Source organism: Pongo pygmaeus, chromosome 9 (assembly GCF_028885625.2).
Source record: "Pongo pygmaeus isolate AG05252 chromosome 9, NHGRI_mPonPyg2-v2.0_pri, whole genome shotgun sequence".
NCBI classification, from domain to species: Eukaryota; Metazoa; Chordata; class Mammalia; order Primates; family Hominidae; genus Pongo; species Pongo pygmaeus.
The window spans coordinates 66540241-66557597 of NC_072382.2; the positions used below are offsets into that span (position 1 = coordinate 66540241).

General features: G+C 45.1%; 1 protein-coding gene and 1 pseudogene across 1 annotated transcript in view; both read right to left on the reverse strand.

The window, feature by feature from the left end:
* The window catches only part of SWAP70 (switching B cell complex subunit SWAP70), an 85532-nt gene extending 79428 nt beyond the window's left edge, over window positions 1–6104 (reverse strand). The window contains exon 1 of the mRNA XM_054439276.2: window positions 5872–6104. Coding sequence (XP_054295251.1) covers window positions 5872–5970 — 99 coding nt within the window. The 5' untranslated portion in view covers window positions 5971–6104. The remainder of the gene's footprint in view (window positions 1–5871) is intronic.
* A 3103-nt stretch (window positions 6105–9207) lies between these two features.
* On the reverse strand, window positions 9208–9747 carry LOC129007905 (large ribosomal subunit protein eL21-like; annotated as a pseudogene).
* Window positions 9748–17357: the final 7610 nt, after the last annotated feature.

Below are 17357 nucleotides of genomic sequence, written 5' to 3' on the forward strand. Positions count from 1 at the left end.
TAACTGTTATCTTCCCAATCCACTCTAGCCAGCACATCTGCTATGTCGCCCAAGCTGGAGTACAGGGTGAGATATTGGCTCACTGCAACCTCTGCCTCCCAGGTTCAAGTGATTCTCCTGCCTCAGCTCCCCAGTAGCTGGGACTACAGGTGCGTGCCACCACACCCAGCTAATTTTTATATTTTTAGTAGAGACAGGGTTTCGCCACGTTGGCCACACTAGTCTTGAACTCCTGACCTCAGATGATCCACTCACCTCAGCCTCCCAAAGTGCTGGGATTACAGGCGTGAGCCACCGCGCCTGGCAAGTAACTTTCTAAAGTGCAATTCTGATCACAACTCACCATCCTCTGGAAACCTGGGGGGCCCCTGGCATCCACCTAATTTGTCTGGCAATCAAAGCTTTCTATGCATTAACCCCAATCTATTTCTGTAGCTTTATCACCAGCGATAACTCTCTCTCATACACACACAGGAACACACATGTGTATGTTCTACACTCCAATCAAAGTAAGTTACACAGAAGTCCCCATAAATACCTGATTCATTCCCATCTCTTGCAGTAGTTCAGTGTTCCCTAGGGATAACAGCAATCAATAAATATCCATTGAATAAATAAATTAGGCCAGGCGTGGTCGCTTATGCCCGTAATCCCAGCACTTTGGGCAACTGCGGCAGGTGGATCACTTGAGGTCAGGAGTTTGAGACCAGCCTGGCCAACGTGATGAAACCTGTCTCCACTAAAAATACAAAAATTAGCTAGACACGGTGGTGCGCATCTGTAGTCCCAGCTACTCAGGAAGCTGAAGCAGAAGAATCGCTTGAACCAGGGAGGTGGAGGTTGCCACTGTACTCAACCCTGGGCAACAGAGCAAGACTCCATCTCAAAAAACTAAGTAATTAATTAATTAATAGAATGGGCTTAATCTTCCCCCATTCCTACATAATCACATCCTAACTTCCTTCAGAGTTCATTTCAAAGAAGCTTTTTTTCATAAAGCAATCACACCAGTGAGAAGAAATTGCTTCTTCCTTTAAAATCTCATGGCTCCATATCTTCTGTCACACTCAGTATCTTCTACCCAATATTTCTGTTTCTTACCTTCACCACCAGACTTTATGTTTTTTAAGGATCAGTAATTGTCTGAGTAATATAATCTCTATCTGGAGAGAGACAGTGCCTTCTTTAATTGTCATTTAGCCTTTTAATTTGCCTACCAAAGTTTAAACTCTTTGAAGGCAAAGATTCATATTTGTTTCTTTTTTCTCTGCCTTTCACCACCATATCCCTTATCTAGTGAATATATCCATTCTCTGTGTCAAAAGTTGTGAAGATAACTCAAAAAGGCAAGTATCAAAAATATTTTAGAATGCCCATATAGCTTTCCAAAGCAATACATTTTAACAATCATTTTGGATATATAATTATTAGTCTGCTGTTTAACAAAACAATTATCTGACATTTCCTCCAAGGAGATATTAACTCTTAAGAGCCTAAAAATACTAAACTTCTTATTAAATTAGCATGGTACCTTACACATAGTAGACTTACAGAAGGTTACTGTATGAGTGAATGAATCAATCAACAAATTAAGGCAAAAACTCTACTCCCAGCCAACAAAACACAGAACTAGAGTCAAACACAAAAGGAGACCTAAATAAAAATGTTTAAATATTTTCAATTCTACAAACACTGGCAAGATGAACAGAACTGAACCAATCCCAAAGTCTCATACAGACAAGAGAGAGACAAAATACAATTGCACAGTTACATTATCAACATACCATGGGTGAAATCTATGAACTGGGATTTAACACTTCCTGCCAAGACGCTTTTCCTATAAGCAGCCGTAAAGACAATTTTGAATAAAGTATAATCAAAGTAATCCAAAAAATCTCATTTATGCCGTCAACTGTAAGAGAAGAAAATGAAGAAACCATTGGCTTTAAAGTGTGAAAATAGACAGGGCATGGTGGCTCACGCCTATAATCCCAAAACTTTGGGAGACCGAGGCAGGTGGATCACCTGAGGTCAGGAGTTCGAGACGAGCCCAGCCAACATGGTGAAACCCCATCTCTACTAAAAATATAAAAATTAGCCAAGTGTGGTAGTGGACACCTGTAATCCCAGCTATTTGGGAGGCTGAAGCAGGAGAATTGCTTGAACCCAGGAAGCGGAGGTTGCAGTGAGCCAAGATCACACCACTGCACTCCAGCCTGGGTGATAGAGCGACACTCCGTCTCAAAAAAATAAAAAATACAACAGTAATAGTAATAAAGTGTGAAAATAGGATGGGTGCAGTGGCTCATGCCTGTAATCCCAGCATTTTGAGAGGCTGAGGCAGGCATATAGTCTGAGCTCAGGAATTCAAGACTAGCCTGGGCAAATGGCAAAACTCCATCTCTACAAAAAGTACAAACATTAGCTGGGCATAGTGGCCTGTGCCTGTAGTCCCAGCTATTTGGGAGTCTGAAATGGGAGGACTGCTTGAGCCCAGGAGGTTGAGGCTGCATTGAGCCATGATCGCGCCACCGCACTCCAGCCTGGGCGACAAAAAGACCTTGTCTCCAAAAAAAAAAAAGAGAAAAATAATTATAAAGAGTTGGCTGGACAAGGTGGCTCATATCTGAATGCTAGCACTTTAGAAGGCCGAGGCGGGTGGATGTCTTTGAGCTCAGGAGTTCAACACCAGCCTGGACAACATGACAAAACCCTATGTCTACAAAAAAATACAAAAATGAACTGAGCATGGTGGCTCATGTCTGTGAGCCTAGCTACTTGGGAGGTGGAGGCTGGAGGATCGCTTGAGCCAGGAAGTGGAGGTTGCAGTGAGCCAAGATAGCGCAACTGCACTCCAGCCTGGGTGACACAGCAAGACCCTGTCTCTCTCTCTCTCTCTCTCTCACACACACACACACACACACACGTGTGAAAATCTTGGTTCTAGATTAGCTACTACTTACAACTGTGACTTTGGACAAATCGCTAAACATATTGCAGTTGCTCACACCTGTAATCCTAGCACTTTTGGAGGCCAAGTTGGGCAAATTGCCTGAGCTCAGGAGTTCAAGACCAGCCTGGGCAATATGGTGAAACCCCATCTCTACTAAAACATACACACAAAAAAAATTAGTCAGGCATGGCAGTGGGCACCTGTAGTCCCAGAACTTTGCGGGGCCAAGGCAGGCAGATCACGAGGTCAGGAGTTTGAGACCAGCCTGGACAATATGGTGAAACCTCATCTCTACTAAAAATACAAAACTTAGCCAGGCTTGGTGGCACACGCCTGTAGTCCCAGCTACTCGGGAGGCTGAGGCAGGAGAATCGCTTGAACTCGGGAGGCAGAGGTTGCAGTGAGCCGAGATCACACCACTGCACTCTAGCCTGGGTAAAAGAGCGCAACTCCAGCTCAAAAAAAAAAAAATTAAGAGGTCATCTGGGAATATCTGGAAAAAAAGAATAAAATTTTCTTCTCCTCTTAAGATCTTTAAAAGAGAAATGATGGTTGAAAGCAAAAAATTTGATATTGTCTGATGGGGATTTGTCTGATGGGGATTTCAATGTATGTAGATTAATAAATATGACAATTACAACAAAAAGCAGTGAGGGGAAAGGGACCTATATGGTGGTAAGTTTTCTATATTCTCCTTTAAGTGGTAAAATATTAACTCTAAGTACACTATGAAAAGTTAGGGATGGATATTCTAACTCCTAGAGCAAGTACTAAAAAAACCTACATGAAGAAATATAGTAAAAAACTCACTATTAAAATGGAATATTGGCCAGGCACAGTGGGTCACACTTGTAATCCTAGCACTTCATGAAACCAAGGAGGGCAGATCACCTGAGCTCAGGAGTTCAAGACCAGCCTGGCCAACATGGTGAAACCCCATTTCTACTAAAAATACAAAAATTAGCTAGCCGTGGTGATGCACACCTGCAATCCCAGCTACTTGGGAGGCTGAGGCACGAGAATCTCTAGAACCTAGGAGACCGAGGTTGCAGTGAGCCAAGATCACACCACTGCACTCCAGCCTGGGCAACAGAGCAAGACTGTCTCAAAAAAAAAAAAAAAAACTAAAGCATATTCAAATAATCCCAAAGATGGAAGAAAAGGAGAGGGAAAAAAAAAAAAAAAACAGAAACCAAATTATAATAAAATGGTAGCCCTAAATTAAACCATATCAATAATTACATTAAATGTAAATGGCCTAAATATACCAATTAAAAGACAGAGATTGTCAGAATGAATAAAAAAAAAGACCCAGCTACATCTATTTATTAAAAACTTACTTTAAATAAAATGGCATAGGTAAGTTAAAAGTAAAAATAAAAGTAAAATGTAGACCTACTCATAAATCCCCCAAACTGGAAATAACACAAATTCTCAAGGATGCATGGCTAAAAACTACCATACATCCATGCAATAGAATATTACTTAGCAATTTAAAAAATTATTGGTACACACAACAAAATGGATTAATCTCTAAGGCATTATGCTGGGTAAAAGAAATCAGTTTCAACAGTTACAAACTATATGACTCCATTTACATGACACTTCGGAAAAGGTAAAACTATAACAATTAGGAAAGATCAATGGTTGCCAACAGTTGGGGTGGAGGCAGGGCAACATCAGGGAGTTTTTTAGGATGATGGAACTGAGGAAGCCATGGTTGTGGTGATAGTTATATAAATCTATACATATGTTGAAATTCAAAAGTCAATTTTACTGTATGTTAATTTTTAAAAATAAAGTAAAATAAAAATTACGTAGATGATCTCCATGGACCCTTCCAGACTATGATTCTATCAGTGAGAAAAAGAGAGGAGAGGCAAAAGGAAGACAAGGAGAATGTTAAGTCCTACTGGCATAAAAGCCACTACTCCTAAGAACCTGATTACTGTACAAAAATATACAAAACAAACCCAATCTTCAGAATTTATTCCCAGAAGGGGCTAAGAAAACCGGACATTCGGATCTAAAATGTGTATATTTTTAAATGCCTATGAATAGCTCTTCTTGTCTGTTTCTATATTTTATACTTTGAAGAAGCTGCCAATTTCTCCTGGCTGAATGCCAATTTCCCTGCTTGGGGTTACTCAATTTACAAGCATCCCTTTATTTATACCCTATACTCTAGGGTCTCTGGCAGTCCCAATAACGACTCTGAAAAAGCAGTCGCTTTTGCAGGGTGCCAGAAAGATCAGCGCTCCTCACCCGGAACTAAGGTCCCTGTGGGACACAGTACACCCGGTCCACTAGTTCCAAACTTAAAAGACTCTGGGCGGAAGGTCTTCCCAAGTCAAAAAGCCTCCCAAAGGAGGAGGACGCTGGAAGCCGGGCTTCGGGGCATTTCTGCGTCTCCGGACTGCCCTGTCGCCTCCGGGGCAGCTAGTCGTTTCGAGGACTGTCCTGGTGTGGGGCTGTGGGCTGCAGAAGGTTCTGCCCAGCGACCTTGGGCAAGTCCCTTCCTCTCCTGGAGTAAGAGGAAAATTCTGGGAAGGCTGTGTAAGGGAGCTTCCCATTGCCGCCTCAGAATCCACTTTCTGCCCCCCGCTCTCTAACGCCAAGAAGGAATCACACTTGCCCCTCACAGACTTCACCCCAGCCTTATGCCCGCCACCCTTCCCAGTCCCTGGGAGACCCGCGGGAACTAACACATCCAGCCGAGGGCATGGCCCGAAGGCAAGGGGAAGGCAGTAAACACCAAATCCAGGTCTCAGACCCACTCCGCCCCAAGCGGGCCTACCGGGCGCATTCCGACCCGCCCCACCCTGCGGTCACGGCCCGCCAGGTCCCGCTTCCACCCAAGGGAAATACAGAGCGCGCCGGGCAGGGTCGGGTGGGGGGCCGGCTCAGGAAGCGCCCACCTTGAGCTGGGACTTGGAGACCTTGCCGCTGTGGTCCTGGTCGAGTGCGGTGAAGGCGTGCCAGATGGCTTTGAGCAGCTCGTCCTTCAAGCTCCCCATGGCTGCGGCCCTGCTGCCCCGCCAACCCCTCCTGCCCAGCCAGCCCCTCCGCGCCTCGGACGCCCCTCAACCTCCGCAGCCACAGCCCGCCGCGCAGTCACCTGACCCGCCAGACCCCGCCCCCGCCAGGCCCCGCCCTGCTGCCGGCGGGGGTCCGGTGCCGCGCCCACAGCCGCCAGAGTGTGGGTTCTGCGGGTCAAGCCACGCCTGGTGGCAGGAATGCTTGGGCTTCAGTGTCAGCCAGAACGGTAAACACATCTCCCTAATGTTTCCCAGACCAGTTCGGGCCATTTTGGGTGCCCGAGTACAACACCTCACACAAATGACCGCGTCTTGAGGAAAAACCCGAGAGATTAGGTGAGCAGCCTACCCGCCTCCTCCCAGCGCCCAGCAGTGAAAAAGGGAGCCCTGGTCCTGTCCTGGGAACGGAGTCAGTGTCTGAGGAGGCCAAAGAAGACCCCGAAAAGTCCCCAGACCAGGACTGAAATGATAGCGCAGTCCCAAGTCGGGGAGATGCAGGGCGGCGGGGAAGCAGGGAAGGACCTCGAGGGAAGTTTGTTGGTTCATTTCGCAAAAGTTTATTCATGCATACTCTATCTTGGGTTCTAGGGACAGAGAGACGAGGTTTAAGGGGAGTTTAGAAGTCAGGGTCAGGCAGCATTTTCTTCCTAACGCCTAGCTGTTGTTCAATTCACATCTTAGGAAGGGTTTGACCTGGGTAATGCCTCTCTGTAGTGTTTCTCTGCTTGCAAAATAGGAGATCTGGGCCAACTCCAACTCACTCCACCCATTTTACTAATCAAAATAGATGGACCATTTAGAAGAACGTATTCGGCCGGGCGTGGTGGCTCATGCCTGTAATCCCAGCCCTTTGGGAGGCCAAGGCGGGCGGATCACCTGAGGTCGGGGGTTCGAGACCAGCCTGACCAACATGGAGAAACCCCGTCTCTACTAAAAATACAAAATTAGCCGGACGTGGTGGCACATGCCTGTAATCCCAGCTACTCGGGAGGCTGAGGCAGGAGAATCGCTTGAACCCAGGAGGCGGAGGTTGCAGTGAACCAAGATCGTGCCATTGCACTCCAGCCTGGGCAACAAGAGTGAAACTCCGTCTCAAAAAAAAAAAAAAAAAGTATTCGATTGCAGCTGTTGAATTAATATCTATTGACGGTGGTCACAATGGTCACTTCATCTCTTTGGGCTTCAAATTATCCCGTATAAAAAGAGCAGGGTTGCACCAGATGTTCTGGAAGGGTTCTTGCAGTACTAGCATCCTAGGATAATAACTATTGCCGGTTAACTAAGGTCTGATTAAATCGCCAAGTTCAGTACCTCTCCTCTCCAATCCTGGACTAATTGGAGAGAACAATAAACACCAAGGGTTTTTTAAATGAGGTGGTTCTCAGATGAAGTTTGGTTTTGTTTTGCTTTTTAAGTTCCTTAATGCACATGTTTGCCTTATTAAGAAAGGAAAAGATCTTCATAACAAAGGGATATTTGGAAAGAGAAGAACAAGAAGGAGCCTCTTCAGTGAGTTTGAGATCAAAAGGGAACTGGTGGGGAAGAGGAGAGGATGGCCCCACTGACGAAAGAAGGGGCGGGAGCAAAAGGGTGGCCAGCCCCTCACTGTGACTGTCCTGAAGGTTCTACCCTATTTCATCACCATTTGTCAGGAGTTTTCTTGCCCTACCAGAATCCAATTTCTATCATTTATCTTCCCCATTTCCAGCCCAAGTCTGCCAGTCAGCAAAAACACATGGTTTAACCTCTGATTTATTCATGCGAACTCAGCTTACCCTGAGTGGCAAAAAAAAAAAAAAGAAGAAGAAAAAAGAAACCAAAAAAACCTCCTAATTCTCAAGGTTCAGTTTAACCACTATATGACACTCCTTCTCTCTCAGTATCTGGAAGCACCAAACATATTTCAAAGCCTGTTTTTTATGACAAGACCAGGACATTGTGGACTTCCAAATTCCTACTTCTCCCATCATCTTCATTCATACAATCCAAACGAATTTTTTTTCTTTTTTTCTTTTGTTTTTTGTTTTTGTTTTTCTCTGAGACAGAGTCTTACTCTGTTGCCCAGGCTGGAATGCAATGGTACGATCTCAGCTCACTGCAACCTCCGCCTCCCGGGTTCAAGCGATTCTCCTGCCTCAGTCTCCAGAGTCCTGGGATTACAGGCGCCAGCCACCACGCCCGGCTAATTTTTTTATTTTTAGTAGAGATGAGGTTTCGCCATGTTGGCCAGGTTGGTCTCAAACTCCCAGCCTCAAGTGATCTGCCCTCCTTGGCCTCCCAAAGTGCTGGGATTACAGGTGTGAGCCACCACGCCCTTCCTATCCAAACAAATTTTAAAGTAGCATGATGTCATAGAAAGCGCTGTGCTTTTCCTGGGTGCAGTGGCTCCTGCCTGTAATCCCAACACTTTGAGAGACTGGGTTGGGAGGATTGCTTGAGGCCAGGAGTTCAAGACCAGCCTGGGCAATGTAGCAAAACCCCATCTCCACAAAAAAATTGAAAATAAGAAAGAAAGAAAAATAAAGAGTTGTGCTTCAGAATCTAACAGATTATATTAATCTAATGCTGTGTAACCAATTAACCCAAAATTTAGCAGCTTAAAACTATAATAAACATTATTTCGTATTTTCTGTAAGTCAGGAATTTAGAAGCCACTTAGCTCTATAGTTCTGGCTTAAAGTGTCTCAGGAGGTTGCAGTAAAATATGGGGCTGTAGTCATTTGAAGGCTAGGCTGGTGCTGGAAAATCTATTTCCAAGGTGGTTCACTCATATGGATGGGTCGTTTACAGAAGGCCTCAGTTCCTCTGTATATGGGCCTGTCCTCAGGCTGCTTGAGTATCCCTACAACATGTCAGCTGGCTTGCAGTTGATTCAAGAAAGAGAAAGATGGAAGCTGCAATGTCTCTTATGATCCACCATCAAAAGTCATTCACCATCATTTCTGCAATGCTCTACTGATTGCTCAGGTCAAATCTATTTGATTTGGGAGGGAAACTACAAAAGGGTATGAGTACCAATGGGCAAGAATCATGGGAGTCATCTTGGAAGATGGCTACCACACAGATGTCGGGAAGAATCCGGGCTTCCCCATTGACTCATCTGTGAGTAAATATAAGGCTTCATTTCCTCATATGTAAAATGAGAATGCTAATATTTATTTTGCAAGACTTTTTTTCTTTCTTATTTTTTTTTTTTTTTTTTTTTTACAGCCCAGAGGTCCTTTAGTTTTCTTTTTTTAACACCTATTATGCCATGAATTCATAGGGAATAGGTTCCAGCAGCTCAGGCTCCTTCCCGTTGGTTCTCACAAAGTGTGCTTCTCTGGGTGGAGCAGGCTGGTGCTTTAGTTGAACCCAGGTACCTTTCCCTTTGGCGCCTTTCTTTTTCTGACCATTTTCCTTCATGCGCTTCAGGAAGCTATCTCGGCTCTTAGAGTGCTTAATGTGCTCAATACGCACATTAATTCTCTTGGCAAGAGTCTTGCCCTTAACTTGTTTGTTTACAACAATGTCAACAGCATGCTGGGTAACATTGTAGACTCTTGCAGTTTTGCCATGGTAACACTTGTGGGGCATTCCTTTTTGAACAGTGCCCATTCCCTTGATGTCTACAATATCAGCTTTCTTATAGATTCACATATATGTGGCCAAAGGAACAACTCCATGTTTTCTAAAAGGCCTAGAGAACATATATCGGGTGCCTCTCCTCTTTCCCTTTGTGTTCGTCATTTTGGCGAATTACTGGAAGATGGCGGTTCCAGCTGAAAGGAAACTTTTTTTTTTTTTGAGACGAAGTCTTGCTGTCACCCAGGCTGGAGTGCAGTGGCTTGATCTTGGCTCACTGCAACCTCTGGCACCCGGGTTAAAGCGATTCTCCTGCCTCAGCCTCTGAAGTAGCTGGGATTACAAGCACATGCCACCACGCCCAGCTAATTTTTGTATATTTAGTAGAGATGGGGTTTCAGCATCTTGGCCAGGCTGGTCTTGAACTCCTGACCTCGTGATCCACCCCGCCTCAGCCTCCCAAAGTGCTGGGATTACAGGCGTGAGCCACCGCACCCGGCCTCTTTTTTAATTTTTATTTTTTTGATGAGGTCTTTCCAGATGAGGTCTATTTTGCAAGACTGGTATGAAGTTTAAATGAGAGGGTAGTATGTATAAGACACAGCATCAGCATCATGGTATCTGACAGTCACTGATGTTTGTACTGTGTCAATTAGGCAAGTTGAAATCTAGTTCCTCAAATGTCCCTTTCCAATATGGGTCCAGGATAGGATTCACTACAAAAGAATTTCGTGTAAGTTTGGAAGGAGCAGGTAAAATTTGTGTAAGATTTGGAAGCAGCAGCCCTTGTGTTCTGAAGGTTGATGTAAATATCACATGCCGCTGCAGATCATAGGGTTGTTGCTGATCTGCTAACATGCTTTGTTGGTACAGAGCATTAACTGGCCCAGAGCTCCTTCAACTCCCACCAGATTTACTATTTCAGTGTCTCCAAGCCTTGGCGCAAGGCACGTGTAGTTCCATGGTAAAGGCATTAGCTTATGCTACATATCACATGCTCATCAATGTGAAAGATAGCTGTGAGTTCCATTTTGTCTTCATGGGTTCCAGTTTGTCCTGTGGATTCTAGTTTGTCCTCACTCTCCCTCAATGCAATCCAACTTTTCTTCCTGATTGCTAGCCCTGATGACCTATCATAAACTTCAGGCCCATTGCTGGATGCAGAGGGAACAGCCTTCCATGTACTCATTCGTCAGCTTTCCTTTGTGATCTCTGGTTAGTGACTTTTCTGATTGTCCAGCCATCTCCTTTCAGACCTTTTCTTCCCTAGCTTCTCCTGCAATTGTATTGTAACCAATTCTTAGAATAAAGCCTGTATTCCATAGTGGTGGCCACTTCCCTGTTCAGCCCATAACTGATAATAAAACTGGTGAAGTTAGATACTGCAACAATGAAAAGCATGTGTCGGCTGGGTGCAGTGGCTCACGCCTGTAATCCCAGCACTTTGGGAGGCTGAGGCAGGTGGATCACGAGGTCAGGAGATCAAGACCATCCTGGCTAACATGGTGAAACCCTGTCTCTACTAAATATACAAAAAATTAGCTGGGCGTGGTGGTGGGCGACTGTAGTCCCAGCTGCTCAGGAGGCTGAGGCAGGAGAATGGTGTGAACCTGAGAGGCAGAACTTGCAGTGAGTGGAGATCGCACCACTGCACTCCAGCCTGGGTGACAGAGCGAGACTCTGTCTCAAAAAAAAAAAAAGAAAAAGAAAAACATGTCATCGGCTTTGGACAGGGGTGGGCGGAAGCCACAAGGACCTCAAGTGAAGTATGGAAGGACAGTGAGGGAATTGCTATTGAAGGTCGGTGCTTTGAGTTGACTTGTGTCCCCACCAAAATTCATATTGAATTTCTAACTCCCAGTACCTCAGAATGTGATCTTATTTGCTCTTGTTTTTGGGTTTTTTAAGCAACAGGGTCTCACTTTGTCACCCAGGCTGGGGTAGAGTGGTGCAATCATAGCTCGCTGTAACCTTGAACTCCTGTGCTCAAGTGATCCTCCTGCCTCTGCCTCCCAAGTACCTAGGATTATAGGCACATACCACCATGCCCAGCTAATTTTTTAACTTTTTTTGTAGAGACAGGGTCTTGCTATGTTGTCCACACTGGTCTCAAACTCCTGGCCTCAAAGGATCCTCCCACTTCAGCCTTCCCAAGCACTGGGATTACAGGCATGAGCCACTGCACCCAGCCAGAATGTAATCATATTTGAAGATAGGGTCTTTATAGAAGGAGTTCACTTAAAATGATGTCATTAGGTTGGGTCCTAATCCATTATGACTGGCGTCCACACAGAAAGAACACCATGCCAGCCTGAAGACAGAGATCAGAGTGATGGATCTACAAGCCAAAGAATGCCAAACATTGCTGCCAGCAAGCAAACCACGAGAATCTAGGAGAGAAACATGGGACAGATTATTGCTCACAGCTCTTAGGCAGGATCAACCCAACCAACACCTTGATCTTGGACATGTAGCCTCCAGAACTGTGAGACTGCCAGGGGCAGTGGCTCATGCCTGTAATCCCAGCACTTTGGGAGGCCAAGGCAGGTGGGTCACTTGAGGCCAGGAGTTCAAGACCAGCCTGGCCAACATGGCAAACCCTGTCTCTACTAAAATACAAAAAATTAGCTGGGCATGGTGTCACGTGCCTGTAATCCCAGCTACTTGGGAGGCTAAGGCACGAGAATAGCTTGAACCTGGCAGGCAGAGGTTGCAGTGAGCTGAGATTGAGCCACTGCACCCCAGCGTGGGTAACAGAGTGAGACTCTGTCTCAAACAAACAAACACACAAAAAAAACGGAACTGTGAGATGATAAATTTCTGTAGTCTAAGTCACCGGTTCTGTTGTTTAAACCACCCTGTTTGTGGTACCTTGTTATGGCACCCTTAGCAAACTAATACAGTTGGATAAAACGCGACTCCTGTCATATAGTGGCAGAAAGTTTGGCAGCACTGTTGTCTGAGGTAATAAAAAACAGAAAGAGTAGTGAGTACATGGTGTGCACCTATAGACCCAGCTACTCAGGAGGCTGAGGCAGGAGGATCATGTGAGCACAAGAGTTCAAGGCCAGCCTGCGCCACATAGTGAGACACATCTCAACAAAAAAAAAGGAAAGAAAGGGTATCTCATGAAAATTAGAAAGCGCAGTTAATGATCTTGTATCTCATGGATTTGGCTAGGGAAGTTTCCAGTCAGAGTGTTGAAATTGCCAAGTGGAGAGTTCTATTTGTTTAAGACAAAATACAAGAAAGTTGAACTAAGGAATTGTTTAATTTTCAAGCAGCACTTAGAATATTAAAAAGTCAAGACTTGCTAGGTCAAAAATAAACCTGTTTCTAACCTATACTATCTCCCAACAAAAAGACTTTCACAGTAAGAGATGACCTAATAGCAAAGATTAAATTCAATACACTTCAAGTAAAGTATGGTCTCTGGGTAAAAATAACCTTGAGGGGCTGGGCATGGTGGCTCACATCTGTAATCCTAGCACTTTGAGAGGCCAAGCCAGGAGAACCACTTGTCAGGAGTTCAAGACCAGCCTGGGCAACATAGTGAGACCTGGTTGCTATAAAAATAAAAGTAAACAATAATAATCTCAAGGGCTTTTTTCAGCTCAGGAAACAGCTGTAAGATTGAAGGGCATGCTTCATAGACATTCCCAATCAGACAAAAAGGCTTCAGGAATTTTAAGAGCATTATCTCAGAGTACCTTGATTGTAAGTCCAAGAAAGAGAGAAAATAGTCTTTAAAGACTTTAGGGGGCCAGACGTGGTGGCTCAGGCCTATAATCCCAACACTTTCGAAGGCCGAGGTGGATGGATCACTTGAGTCCAGGAGTTTAAGACCACCCTGGCCAACATAGCGAGAACCCCAGTTCTACAAAAGAAATTTTTTCTTATTAGCTGGGTATGGTAGCATGCACCTGTAGTCCCAGCTACTCTGGAGGCTGAGGTGAGAAGATTGCTTGAGCCTAGGAGGTCAAGGCTGCAGTCAGCTAGATCATGCCACTGCACTCCAGCCTGGGTGACAGAGCAAGACCCTGTCTCTTAAAAGACTTTAGAGTGTGGCTTTTGTCTAATAAAGTGAACCTCATTGCTATTAATAGAAAACTCACAATGTTTTTAAGAGAATTATATTGGTAGAAGCACCATGAACTTGAACTGAAAAGAACAGATAGTTCAAAATGAAAAGAGACCTTATGACACCCAACTTTATATAGAGAGGAAGCAGGCTGAAAAGGCAACTTATTTGCAAACACAGGTTATTTTTTATGGAAAAGGAAGCAAAACTAAATGCAGAACCAAGAGTCCAAAGGGAAGAGCCAAGAATCACAGAGAAAAACTCCCTTGGAGCAGGACTAGGCCTTAGTCAAGGACCTAGAAATATGTGCCTGGATGGATTTCAGAATTGCTATGAGCCAGTAACTGCTACGTGCCTCTCATTCTTCCTCCCTCCACCTTTTCCTTTTTCTTTCTTTTTTTTTGAGACAGAGTCTCACTTTGTGCCCCCAGGCTGGAGTGCAGTGGCATGATCTTGGCTCACTGCAGCCTCTGCCTCCTAGGTTCAAGCAATTCTCCTCCCTCAGCCACCAAATAGCTAGGACTACAGGCCCACGCCACCATGCCCAGCTAATTTTTTATATTTTTAGTAGAGACAGGGTTTCACTGTGTTGCCAGGCTGGTCTCGAACTCCTGAGATCAGGCAATCCACCCACCTCAGCCTCCCAAAGTGCAAGGATTACAGGCGTGAGCTATCATGCCTGGCCCCTCCACCTTTTTCTTTTTTCTTTTTCTTTTCTTTTTTTTTTTTTTTTTTGATAGGGAGTCTCACTCTGTCACCTAGCCTGGAGTGCAACAGCACAATCTTGGCTCACTGCAACCTCCACCTCCCAGGTTCAAGAGATTCTCCTGTCTCAGCCTCCTGAATAGCTGGGATTACAGGCACACACCATCACGCCTGGCTAATTTTTTTGTATTTTAGTAGATACGGGATTTCACCATGTTGCCCAGGCTGGTCTTGAACTCCTGACCTCAGGTAATCCACCCGCCTCAGCCTCCCAAAGTGCTAGGATTACAGGTGTGAGCCACTGAACCCGGCCCTTCCTCCACCTTTTTCAATGGGAGTATTTGCTATAATTTTGCTGTCCTTATATCACCATTACATGTTGGCCAGTGTGCAAAATAGAGTTAACCATAGCAAGCCTGACTACTTATCCTTAGAAGGGTCTGCTTAGGGCAGGCATGGTGTTTCATGACTGTAACCCCAGCACTTTGAGAGGCCAGGGCAGAAGATCACTTGAGCCCAAGAGTTTGAGACCACCTGGGCAACATAATGAGACCTCATCTCTACAAATAAAAAAAAATTAGCCGAGCATGGTGGTGCATACCTATGGTCCCAGCTACTCAGGAGGCTGAGATGGGAGGATCGCATGAGCCCAGGAGGTCAAGGCTCCAGTGAGCTGTGATTGCACTGCTGCACTCCAGCCTGGGTGAAATGAGATCCTACCTCAAAAAAATAAAAGTAAAAAACTAGCCAGGCATGGTGGTGCATGTCTGTAGCCCCAACTACTTAAGAGGCTGAGGCAGGGGGATCACTTGAGCCCAGAAGTTTGAGGCTACAGTGAGCTGTGATCGCACCACTGCACTCCAGCCTGAGCAATAGAGCGAGAACCAGTCTCTAAAAAAGAAAAAAGACAGAAAGGTCTGCTTCCAAGGTTAGCCTTTTGTTTTGTTTTGTTTTGTTTTTTGAGACGAATCTCGCTCTGTTGCCCAGGCTGGAGTGCTGTGTCGCCCAGGCTGGAGTGCAGTGGTGCGATCTCAGCTCACTGCAAGCTCTGCCTCCCGGGTTCAAGTGATTCTCCCACTTCAGCCTCCTGATTAGCTGGGACTACAGGCGCATACCACCACACCCAGTTAATGTTTACATTTTTTGTAGAGACAGGGTTTTGCCATGTTGCCCGGGCTGGTCTTGAACTCCTGAGCTCAAGTGATCCACCCACATCGACCTCCCAAAGTGCTGCCATTACAGGCGAGAGCCACCATGCCTGGCCACTTTGCTCTGTATCTTCTTGTTGTTGTAGTAGTAAATCTTAGCTATGAATATGACTATTTGCTGAGTCCTGTGAGTCTTTGTAGCGAATCATTCAACCTCAGGTGGGGGACCCCTAACACAGACAGTAGACACAAATAACTTGTCTCTAGTTTGTGGCTCTTCTAATCAAGAGAAGATTGCAATCAAGGAGCCTCATTCACACCTGACCCTAATTTATATGAGATCCTGGACTTCAAGCCAATACCATGAAAGGACATGAATTGTGGTAGCCTGTGCTCTTCATTCTATTCCTTCCTATAGACACACATCAAGAAAGTCTAATTCCTCTCCTCTGAAATATGGGTAAACTTTGTGACTTGTTTGAGCAATAGAATGTGGCAGAACAGGGACTTCTAAAGCTAGGTTGTAAAAAAACATATAACTTGTCACCTGGATTTCTTGGAATTTTCACTCTTGGGTTGCTCCCTCTTGGAAACTTCCTTCCATCCTGTAAGAAGCTAAAGCCACATGGAAAGGCTGCATGGAGAGAAAGAATAATGCTGGCCAACCCCCAGCTGTTTCAGCCACACAAGCCCACAAATAAGATATGTTAGGAAAGGAGGAAAGGAGCTACCTGGGACATTCTAGACCCAGTAGACACTACATGGAGCCCCAGACATATGACTATGTCATATGTTCTTGCCATCTCTAGCCATTTGAGCCAACCCAGCTGAGACCTCCAACACTGGGAAGCAAAGACAAGCCATTCCTGCTCTGCCCTGCTCAAACTCCAACCCTCTGGATCATGAGTATAATAAAATAGTAGGGCCGGGCGCCGTGGCTCACGCCTGTAATCCCAACACTTTGAGAGGCCGAGGCGGGTGGATCACAAGGTCAGGAGTTCAAGACCAGCCTGGCCAAGACAGTGAAACGCTGTCTCTACTAAAAATACAAAAATTAGCTGGGAGTAGTGGCGGGCGCCTGTAATCCCAGCTACTTGGGAGGCTGAGGCAGAGAATTCCTTGAACCTGAGAGGCGGCGATTGCAGTGACCCAAGATTATGTCACTGCACTCCAGCCTGGGAGACAGAGCGAGACTCCATCTCAAAAAAAAAAAAAAAAAAAAAAAAACAGTAGTTGTTTTATGACACTAAGTTTTGGAAAGGATGGTTATGTAACATTAGATAACCAAGCAGCAGTAGCACGGTAATGTCTCCAAGAAAATGTTTCCTTCTCCTGCCCACCAGAGAAGATTCTGTCTTGGCCTACTCAGATTCTTCCCCTCCCCTGCCTTCCGAGGAGGGTCCTGCCTTCCCAGACCAGTTTTTTTGTTTTGTTTTGTTTTGTTTCAGTGGAGAATTAAGAAGAAAGGAAGAAGGAAAGAGGACCACAATGCAGAGTTTTTTGGAGGGAAGGGGCAGTCGTTGAAAAAAAAAAAGCGCAGCTACAGTATGTGAAAACATTGGATGGGAAAGGGATGAAGGGGGAATTCTAAGAAGTCTCATGGGAAACTAAATGTTTCTATAGTGTTCAAAATGTACAAATAAAGTATGCGGAATATTTTTAAATTTGTTCTGGCTGCATGGACTGTGTTCTTTCATTTAGGGCTAGCTCAGTCACGGCTGACACTTAGTCGTTGCTTTCTGAGAGTTATCCTGCTAAGTGCTACAAAGGAAAAGTAGGGGTTGATATGAGAGTATACACTGGTGAAGTTGCTTGTCTGTTGGGATCAGGGAAGGCTTCAAATGAGAAAATGTCAATGAGTCTGGATC